At 34.6% G+C, this 11652-nt stretch overlaps 1 protein-coding gene across 1 annotated transcript; it reads right to left on the bottom strand.

The window, feature by feature from the left end:
- Positions 1 to 6: 6 nt before the first annotated feature.
- On the bottom strand, positions 7 to 8606 carry LOC110454817 (transcription factor AP-4-like). The gene is made up of 5 exons (XM_021504536.1): positions 8382 to 8606; positions 6554 to 6713; positions 5467 to 5644; positions 4822 to 5015; positions 7 to 4343 (listed from the first exon to the last, which is right to left on the bottom strand). The coding sequence occupies exons 1-5, from the start codon at positions 8468 to 8470 to the stop codon at positions 3918 to 3920; spliced, it is 1047 nt and encodes a 348-aa protein (XP_021360211.1). The 5' UTR covers positions 8471 to 8606; the 3' UTR covers positions 7 to 3917.
- Between the last annotated feature and the right edge of the window lie 3046 nt (positions 8607 to 11652).

Raw genomic sequence — 11652 nt, 5'->3', positions numbered from 1 at the left:
GGGGGGGGGGATTCAAGTCACTACCGTGAAACAAAATCACAAAATATTTGCCTATTCTAGGTTAAAACGTTTAAATAGTCTGTTGTTTAACATACAAGTTTTTGAGTTTAAATTAGCATTCAATTTTGTTTTTTTTTTAGAATTTCAACAAGATTTTGAGTCTAATTAAAACGTACAACGCTTCTCAAATCTCATATGTGTATTTTTAATTTTGATAATTCCTACATAGATATTTCGGATTCAAATAATTGCTAACATTTGGATATTTAGCCCTTGAAAAATAGAATTGTAGTTGGTAAGGGTCGCAAGAAACTTAAAGAAAGTGAAAATACAACCAGTTACAATCAAATACATTTCATTTTTCGTTTACCATAAACCACTGCCAAGTAAAGCAATTTTAAGATACAAGATCCACAAGTGATCGATCAAACTTCAAGGAGTTGAGCAAGGTGCTTTTTCCCTTTGTTTAGACAGGATTTAAGTTAAACTCTGCAACTTTACGCATTAAATAGGTAGGGCGCCTCCTTTTAAAACTAAAACAAAACATATGAAGAAATGCTTTTTGGTGGAAAAGCATTCAATAGGTACATATCTTATGGAGCAAATGGCATTTTCAAAGTTATAAAGAGCACTTTCTGTAAGCACAATGGATTCTACATAAAGTAAACAAAAAAGTGTAAAGCATTTCCCATTTTTCTACAACAACAATTCTAGTACATGATACATATATATATTCCTTGGACCATTTTTGTGCAGAAGTATCATTAGAAATAAATTTTGCACCCTCAGCCTGAACACGACAACTTCTAGGCATCACTTATCTTACATCCCATCAAGTTATGCCATAAAGTTTTCCAGCAGGGCTTCTTCGTTAAATGGAGAACACTGCACATATATTTGTAAATTATTTTCAAACATGTTAAAGAGTTGGATAACATTTATGGAAACATACCATCAATAGCAACTGGTTCATCACAAGTGAAAACTTCGGTATCGAAACCATGTTACATGTTCAAGAAAGCTATGAAAGATGTCATATAGGACTGTAATAAAGCACTGTGTATAGTTATGAAATTGCAAATTTTACACTTGTACGGACCAGGTAAATCACAACCTGGGATCAGTGTGATTGTTACATCCTAAAATTCTACTTCATAATATGAGGGCATCTCTGTTTTAAATTGTGAACAAAACACCCAAAACAATTTCCACAATATTAAGGTCAATGCCTCCCAATCATCCAGTTCCAATACAAAATCACATTTTAAGAAAAATCCTCTATAACGTATGTTGTTAAAGAAATAAGATACAAGCAAGATACATATTAAAGGAAAAAGATATTTGGATAAAAAACGTTTTGGTATAAATTTGTAAAGAGGAATATTCTAAAATTAAGATTTTTATGATAATTCCGGATAAATATGGTTTAACACAAGTATCTACAGAAACTATATATAAAATCAAAATCTTACAAACTGGATCTTTCAATAAGGACACCACAGGACAGAAGTACAGTGGCAGAAACATACCATGATTACTTCATTTCAACCTAGGTCTGATTTTCAATAACAGTTTAAATGTTCAAAGGTGATGCATCGACTGTTCTTACTTTAGAAGTCATCATTTTTTTTGTTTGACAAAATCAGAAATTGGCATTAGTACCACTTTAACGAATCAACAAATTCTTGTGAAATTTTTGCCCCAGATTTCAATATATCTAACCATGTGCATACTTTAATATCTATTACAAAAGAAAAACCATTTCAGCCACTGTATTCCTAGCCCTAGGCATCATTGTGAAGTAAACCCAGTTTTAGCTTGCATTGTCATGTGCATTTAGTTAAGTTCTTGATCACTCTCATGAACTTATGGATAAATCGAAGTTAACACATGTACATCATTTTATGGTGGAATTTTACAAATGTGAAATGATAGGACCAAGGTAAAAAAAGAAATGAAGTTTCTGGTATTTATCTTTATAAAGTCATCTTTCTGTATCAACTTTTTCAACAACTTGTGTACAAATAAATTACAATAAAATACTGTAGAACACAAAACATTTGTTGTGTATCACAAAGTTATACTGTGGATATATCAGTAGACAATGAAAAACATTTGCTGTTACATATACAGCCAAGGGAAAATCCTGGAACTTAAGAGCAGTGGGACACTCCAACATTTTTTGGTCAACATCAAAACTAAGAGGGGCCATTCTTTGTAAAATCAAAAATAATCTAAACATGGATTCAGTTTACATGGGGTCAATGGCCCCCTCCAGGATTACCCTGCATCTGGCCTCCCCGATAGGTTTGTACTAGTGTACTCCCCAGGCCCCAGTTCATTTGGAGTCCATCTTATGGCTCTGTTCCCTTGAAAATTTCAAATGTATTTTCCCAAAATTGGTGCACATTTTATTGTTTTCACAAAAAAGGGATTTTTTAGTATAAATTATTTTCTTCAGTTCTTGATATACATATATATAATTAACCCTTTCATCCCTATGTAACTTTAGTAAACTCTACCATGCATTGATCTGGATGAGTCCATTATGGTCCACATAGGTGAAACTTGTGAAGCTGTAGTAGAAAAATTCTTGCAAAAGTTTAATGTTCTACATTATTGAACCTCATTACAAACTCCACTCTTTCTTAGTGATACCAGAGACAAGAATAATCTTCCAACAATACGTCCGCCTTATAATGTTACCATTTCCATTTATGGAAAAAGTTATGGTTTTGTTTTTGTTTAAACCCCCCCAAAAATGGAAATGGCAACATGTGGACAGCACAAATTATCAGCCACACACAAACCTCATTCAAACAAACAATTATAACAGAGCTTTTATCTTAAAACATTGTTACATGTGCATGTATACATTAGGTGTGTTTATCAACAAGCAATCCATTTCTAATGGCATTCAGTCAAGAAAAACAAATTTGTACAAGCACTAAAATAGCACATTTTTTTCCAAACAAATCATAAAAAAATGGTGTTGCATCAACAATTTGAAGTTTAACACAAATCTGTGTTTCATTCTCCTAGATCTTGGACCATTGTTAACCATTTACAATTATACAAATACAATTAATGCCTTCTTTTAATGAAGGCGGTGCAAATTCATATATACATGTACAGATAAGGCAGTAAAAAAAAGTGGAATGCTGCTTACAGCAGATATTTGAAAGCAAGACTTCATTGTATACACACAGTGTAGCCAAACTTCTGATTTGAAAACAAAAAACCCTTTGATGGACAGACTGATGAACAGAAGTACATTTACAAATACACTCATGGACAGTAGCTAAAAGGAATACAAAATACACTAGCAGGTCGTCAGTTCTTTTGCCCAAACTTTTTCAGGCTGTGTTTCAGTTTTTTGGTGCTTGCTAAATACATGTATTGTCAAAACATTTGGACCTTTTCATATAAATAAGACATTCAATTTATAATTGCCCGATACAGGTATGTGTATTATACTTTTTTGTCAATTTTTGGCAATTAACATTAATAGAATTCCTTTCTAGAACTAAAATGTTTCGTTTGAAGCAACTCTTTTTGGTGCAATGATTTTAACATATACAATTCACTTGATTTACATAATCAGATTTCACCTTCTTGTGGCATCGATAACTCAATCGGAAATTGCTGTCTAATGAGCACTTAACATGATGATGCCTTTTATAAATCAAGATCTATTCTGTCTGTCTAGACCATTGTAATTCTGCCTATGTTATCATATTCATTTCTATTTCATGGTTATCTATTTTTAGCTTTCTTGACAGGATTGTTTGTTTTCATCTTTATGTGATGCATGCACCTATTGTGATGCAAGGCTGATGATTATATGTACAACAATGATGATGAACAGATGATATGATGTTGGCAACCGAACTCTACAACAAGAGTGTAATTTCGGCCTATAACTTTTGGACTATAACACCTGGTCGACAATAGAACTGTGATGCCATATTACCATGCAGTAGGTTCCTTGCAATGGGGTAATTTTTGTGGTAAATTTGGTGCGGACTTGATGAACGCATGTGGGATGATTCTCTGTCTTGTTGAACATAGGAAATAGGGGAGGCTCTATTGGAACACTCTGATTTTATATCTTCAGATTCACTGTCTTTCTCACTGTCCTCACTATGCGGAATGATCATCCTTTCGTCACAATGTCTATCGGACACATCAGGTGGCAGTTGTAGGCCGTCACCTTCCAGATGACGGATGGCTTCAACTATTGTTTCTAGATTCCTGCGCGACATTGATTCTGACATTGGACCTTCGCAATCAGATTTCACAATAAGTCCATGCCTTTCTTCGTCTATTGGATCCATGTAAATCTGCAGAAAATGCAAATGATATTTTATATAGATAAGGGCTGTTTTGATTTTTTCATTGCCATTCTTTTACAACAATATAGCATGGTGAACATTAGACAAAACTCAGTAAACCACATCTAAATACATACATTTGATTAACGCAGAGAATAAAGTGCCAATTGTATTTGTAAATTCAATAACCGAAACATTTACGCTGCAACATGTAATTTTGATTACTGTAGTGTAGGCGAGAAAGCTATTCTTTTTACCAAGTTGATAGTATCTAATATCTCGCAGGCAAAAATGTAATAATTTAGGCAATTCCCTGTAGACCGGGTCGTGATTCCAAGTCATTATCAATGTCGGGTATATATGCAGTTGCTACAAAATAATTTACACCTCAGTATTTAAATATTCCATAAACTATCAACAATTTTTGAGAGAAAAAAATAAAATCCTAACAAATGAATATATATATAGCTCGATATAGTGCGCTTACCATTTTATCCTTCTGCATTTGAACTTGCATTTTGACCCGCGACGCCAATTGTCTAATTCTCTCTTGGGCCTCCTTCTCTTCAAGTATCATACGGAGTTGACGTTCTTGTTCTAGCTGACACTTCAATTCTATCATTTCTCGCTTAATGTCCTCCAAAGCATCATAGTCTGATGATATACCTTCATCAGATGATTCTGAAACATCAATTTTATATATTCACCTTGTATAACAAAAGATTTTTTTTATATTTTATGTAGTCACATAGTTACATCTTCCTACATATATCACATGAGGTCAACTTGTCCAACACAAGTCGGACTTTGATGTATCCTGACTTAACTTAATTAATAGTTACACATCCAATTATGGGTTGATGGACAATTTAGCACCATGACTCAAGACATGATATATGCACACCCACCTAAACATTTTTTTTAAACAAGTTTCAATGATCCAGATTTTTTTTTAATTGATCTAAATGGTGTCAAATTAAATTCAACTACCAAGATGACCATCCTAGTTTTGACTCTATAAGTTAATACTTAAAGAAAATCCAATTGGAACCTTAAAAAAATATCTATAAATAGAAACTGACACTACTTTAGTTTTGCCGATATACACATGCAATGATTCTTAGTTTCTTACCGGTGTCTCGCTTCTTCCGCTTGGGAGGTGGGGAATCATGATACACCACCTCCAGGGGTCTCTCTCCAACGTCAAATTCACTCAAAATGCGCTTTAAATGGGTGTTCTGAGCAATCAACTTAGATTTATCTTGTTCTAATGCTTGAATGTAATCGGTTGTTTGTTGTAAAATGGCAGCCTGGAGAAATAAAGCAGGTTCTTTTATTAGTATAAGCTGAAATATCATTCTACCTAAAAATGAACAAAATAACACGAGCAAAAGGCTATCCTACATCTGATCAACACAGGTATGGTATACAGATTTAACACACACATGTACACCATATCTATATATACAAACGGTCTGTGTATTACCACCAGACTATAAGCTTTAGCTACTTAGGCTATCTTATTAGCAGGCCGAGCAGACAGCAGTCATTACCAACCACTTTCCCCAGACTGACCTCTTCAGGTCAAACTGATTAAATGACCAGTGGTCATCACATGACCCAGCTGAGCTGCAGCTGCCTGCTGGTAACCAGGGTGAAGGGTCAGTGAAACATTGATCCTATTTATATATGTATGCAGCTTGCAAAGCACAACTCTAGTTTTTACCGGCTTTGGAGATCATTATTTGTGAGTAACAATGCGAGAGATCATGATCAAGTGTTATTGTAAACGACATATATATATGGACAGCAGCCAGCAGGTATTATATATCTCACAGCAGTGACTTGATATTTGTACACATTGTGATCTACAATACAGATGTATACGATTCACAGCAAGACAAAACATTGGATGCTTCCCCTTTTAGTCTAGACTAGAAGATTAATTTTGCCACTTGGTGCACTAGCCATACTTGGCAACACCACCAGAGATATTGGCACAATGCCAGATTTCTTGAACTTGAACTGTACCACAGCTGATCTGCTTATTTCCCAGACAATCCCCATTTCTGGGGTGATCCGCCCTAACAAAGATGATTATTTGTATGCATAAAGATATGATTCCATAAGTAAGCATAAATCAACCCTTTAAAAATTACTAAAAAATAATGAAAAATCCACTATTTTTACGGTCTTACTGAAAATAGTAATATATATACCTTGCTTAATTTTTCTCCGTCATGATGGGGTATAAGTGTTTTCAGAGACTGAAACCCAGCATTGATGCTTTGCATTCGACGTCTTTCATTACTGTTAGCAATTTCACGCCTCATTTTCTTTTCTTTTTCCAACGGTGGGGGAGGTGAAAGAGTCTGATGTCTGAGAACAGAAAAAAATGTCATCCAAATTCGAACAATACACATTTGGTTTACAGTGATATTTGAAATACATTATTTTAAGCAAATGCATATATGTAGGTCAAAGAAGTAATATAGACGGTAAAATCCCTATATTGCTATATTTTCAATTATAGTATATCAGTTCTATCTTCTTGTAATATGATGTATATGTACATGTAACTGTTCTGTTTCACTGTGTCTTGAAAAAAGGAGCGGATTGCTCCGAAAATTTGACAACCTATATATAACTTGTCCACACTGTTGGAATTACTTCTTTGACCCATATATATATATATATATATACGCACACACATTTTAAATGCCAGCTGTTGACATGTTTTACAATGTACAACTAAATTGACAGTGTCAAGTTCAATTTCCAAGCTGACTGTGACCAACAATTGAAGTTATTACCTAAAATATTTCACTTCAATATATTTAATGTTCACCTTTTATACATAGGGAAAACTTGTGGTAAAATGGCCTGACATTTTGATAGAAGAGCTGATTTCTTGGCCTTGAAAAGTTGTTTTACAAAATCCACTGAAATTTAAACTAGTATTGCTTAAGTAAATTTAAGAATTCCAGATGTTCACAGTTGTTTAAATTTGCTATCATTTAAAAAAAAAAGCACTTGTTAGACGTTTTAATTATATAAGTATAAGGGGCAATCAGATTTTCGAAAGATTTGAAAAATTACATGATTCAGTAAAAAAAATAAACGTTAACAAGGTCTAAAAAAAAATGTTACAAATATCCTGGATATTTAAATTCATGCTCTTTCCAATTAAAAAAAAAATAACTGTTCAAAGTGGGCCATCTGATAACGATAAATGTGTGGTTACGAATTCGCTATAAATTTGCCTTCTTTATTTGTTTAGATGATAAAATCCGCAAGCGATGCGATACATTGTGTTAAGCAACTGATTCGATTGATTCACGATCACCTGACTGTCTGACAATATATATACGGCTTGATAACCACAGATAAAGATAGAAGGGTCTGTTACACAGGAATTTCTAAATAGAACGCACATCAAATTCGATCTAAAGAGATACTTCCAGTCTAATACCAAAAAGATCCATGTTTCAAATTTATGCCATCTGTAAGCATGACCACAGAATTAGATTAAACATGACCGAATATTTCACAATACGCCTACTTAAAAAGTAAGTTGGCACCATGCCAATTTTGCAAGCCGACCATATGGAAAGGACGACGTGATCGTAAAATGTACCAGAAGGTAAATAGAAATATTAGCATATCTAAGAACGACAAGAATATCAACCACGTTCTCAATTATAAAAATATTTCGAAGATTTAAAAAAAAATCACTTAAATGAACCGAGCCTTGAGCTAGACACGGTACCACGAGGAAGAGTTAGCTGCCCTTTGTTTTCATGTGTACCATGTGATCGAGCCGACTGGGACAACTGCTAAAATTTCATCAAAGTTCACACAAATGAAGCATTGCTGCGGTAAAATTGTTGCGCATTATATAACTACATATGATATATAATCATATTGTGATAGTCAAATAAAGTTGCAAGTCCAAAGAAAGAAATAATTCACGAAACAAGGTGGGTTACTCACAACTACGATAATGTTTATATTCTGCAAGCGTGCGTACGGAGCGTTACAACTCACCTCCCAAAGTCTGTCGTATAATCCTCCTCTCGGATGCGATAATCCGTCAACATTTTCCTCCTCTCACTTCCTCTATGATAAACTGACATATTCGAATAAAAATTATGTCCCACTTATTCCAAAAATAAACAATATTTACAGTTGTATTCCGGATTTACGATCAGGTTGTCGTAGCCAGAGAAGAATGAGTAATAATTGGCGGGAAACAGCTGTTGGTCGATTCACGACTAGAAGGTAGTGCCCGCCTTGCTTGCCAATATTTATTCATGAATAACATGATGGAAAAATAAATCCGGAATGTTTGAGAAATAATAAATTCATAATGGAAAATCGTTTGTATCAATTTCAAAAATACCTATATTTTTTTACCTTTCACGAAACATGACAGATTATTTTCTTACGCGTAGTACTACTACTTTCCCAAGCCAATTTACCACTCCGTTGGCAAGACGCGGGAAACAAATCAACAGCTGTTTGGCAGTCGGCCAGAAATGGAAGTAGGGAGAACTTAACATCACAGCGGACAGGTTTTTTACATTTATAGCTATTTTGCGACTTCTTTATGTCCCACTACAACATAGTCTCCAACACAAATATAAAATAGTTGATATTTGTTAATGTAATTTTTACATTTTTTTCTTTTACATGCGTATTAGTTAACATGTTTGCAGAGACTATATCAAATTCTTTACTTGAAGCTACTATGTCTGGAATGTAGACTGCTCTATGACATTACCTTATTCGTCGTTCCTAAATATAGTAGTCAATCAGCTGAGCGAGTTCACCCTTACGCATTCTTTAGGTCAAGGACAAGCTAACCGGCTTCAATGCGTTTGTTTGCAAACAGTGGGGACATAGTCGGTGCAATGTGGGGGAGTGGTGGGATTCGGTATCACGACTTGAGTTGTGAAATGTTGCTAAGTGGAGTAAGCTATCTTTCACATTGTCAGCACGCACTGATAAAACGTTGTTGTTGAATATTAAATAGATAGCGTTTATTTGTACAATCAATTAACTTTATTTCCCACTTACTCCGTGGGAAAATGAAATCTGTATTTTATTCCGCATAGTCTACTCCGGAAATGACAGGTTAATAGTTAAAATGGCTGGAGTTCACCGACATTTTTAAGCACTGGTTAATGCCCGCATGTAAATATCCCCATAACCTAGGCCTACTCGACCCAACCGCGTGTACAGGTGCGTAGGCGTCTAGACCTGCTGTTTGCATTTTACAGCGATAACGGGCTATGGGGTCGTCTGTGAGTGTGATATTACTCTTGTTACTATGAAGTATGAATGCTATGATGAGTTTTTTCATAACATTACCTTTGTAATAACAGAATTCAAGCATGGAAAATTAAACATCAAAATTCATGATACATGCTGTCTATATATTCTGTATAAACAGCTTTACCTTACACGCTAGCTGACCCTAAATAACCAAGCCCCGGGATCATGACTGAATTCGGACTTATAGCTGATCAAGCCTATGAATGGTCTTTTGTTAAATATTTCACATCATAATTTGTCAATGTCAAATTGCTCTTTCGTAAGTATACAAGTTAATTTGATCGCAACGACAAATATAACCGTGACAGGAACACTAATTATAGTACGTACTTATATATAATCTCACGGACATATGTATACCAATATATTTTAATGTTGACTATTAAAAACTGATCTCGGAGATATCGAGGAATATTTCGTGACCATTTGATAAATGATGTCTTTATTGTAAATTTCCACGTGATGATTAAGAACCAGGTCAGATAGAGACCTAATTTAAATAACAATGGTGTAAATAGATAGGTAATGTAATTCTGGGTCAAATGAATGTTTATATTTCACTTGTTATCGTTATCTGTACAAGAAATACTAATTTTAGAACAATTGATCAATTTGAAAACCGCCCTGCATGGTCGGCTTGGATTGTAAGATCAGTAAGCAAAGTGTTGTTTTTATCTAAGTTCTTAAAGGTAAATCGATAGTACTTCATCGTTCGACTAACCGTGAGAATTTTTATTTGTAAGCGTCAATCAATATATCTGAAACATCGAACAGTTGAGTGTAAGCCAACGGTGCTTTTAAGTTAAGCCCATGTCGATTTCACAGCTGACTGCGCGTGCCCTAGATATCTATCGATGAATGGCCTGGTATTAGCGTACGTATTCGATAGTGATTGGTCGAAAAAAACTATGCTCACAACTAGAGGCGTCGACTCATAACATCTCTGTCACAACTATAACTATATAAATATCGCGCTGCATGAATTTGATGACATGTGTAGGTTACTCCATATGATTCACAATGAACACGAGCTGCTACGTAGATTCCGGATTTGTGTATTGTATTTGATAAGATCCTCTTTACAAAATGCATTTTTAATGTTTAAAACAAAATTACATGATCTTGGGTAAAAACATACTAATGAAATGACTTTATATAATGAGAGACATATACACACGGTATATAAATCTCTCTGCAGTATTTATCAATTTTGGACTGTGAAGCTTTGTTGGGGTGAATATTTGTTAATAGGAACTTGAGAAAAGCTATTGTTTCTCAAAATAGTTACACCGAGTTAGTATCACAAAATACTCGACTTTCACGTGATTATTGTTCAACCAATGATGATGTAGTAAAATATAGTATTGTTTAATATCACAAAATAAAGACCCATATTTTCCAAAATACAGTCTCCTTGATCTGCAGGTTCGGGGAAAGAAAAGGCCTGCTGTATCCCATTACAGTAATAGGTCTGCTGTATCCCATTACAGTAATGTGTATGCTGTATCCCATTACAGTAATAGGTCTGCTGTATCCCACTACAGTAATATGTCTGCTGTATCCCATTACAGTAATGGGTATGCTGTATCCCACTACAGTAATATGTCTGCTGTATCCCATTACAGTAATATGCATGCTGTATCCCATTACAGTTATATACCTGCTGTATCACATTACAGTAATGGGTATGCTGTATCCCACTACAGTAATATGTCTGCTGTATCCCATTACAGTAATAGGCCTGCTGTATCCCATTACAGTAATATGTCCGCTGTATCCAATTACAGTAATGGGTATGCTGTATCCCATTAAAGTAATATGTCTGCTGTATCCCATTACAGTAATATACCTGCTGTATCCCATTACAGTAATATGCCTGCTGTATCCCATTACAGTAATATGCCTGCTGTATCCCATTACAGTAATATGTCTGCTGTATCCCATTACAGTAATGGGTATGCTGTCTCCCATTACAGTGATA

This window comes from Mizuhopecten yessoensis, unplaced genomic scaffold (assembly GCF_002113885.1).
Source record: "Mizuhopecten yessoensis strain PY_sf001 unplaced genomic scaffold, ASM211388v2 scaffold8071, whole genome shotgun sequence".
NCBI lineage: Eukaryota > Metazoa > Mollusca > Bivalvia > Pectinida > Pectinidae > Mizuhopecten > Mizuhopecten yessoensis.
Note: the sequence above shows the minus strand (reverse complement) of the source record. Positions and strands in the feature narration are given on the sequence as shown.

What these genes read in the sequence shown, in the direction of transcription:
- LOC110454817 (XM_021504536.1), bottom strand. Translation starts at nt 8,470, where the DNA reads ATGTCAGTTTATCATAGAGGAAGTGAGAGGAGGAAAATGTTGACGGAT. An exon ending in TATACGACAGACTTTGGGAG is followed by an intron (nt 6,714 to 8,381) that starts GTGAGTTGTAAC and finishes TTCTGTTCTCAG; the next exon opens with ACATCAGACTCTTTCACCTC. An exon ending in GCGGAAGAAGCGAGACACCG is followed by an intron (nt 5,016 to 5,466) that starts GTAAGAAACTAA and finishes TTGATGTTTCAG; the next exon opens with AATCATCTGATGAAGGTATA.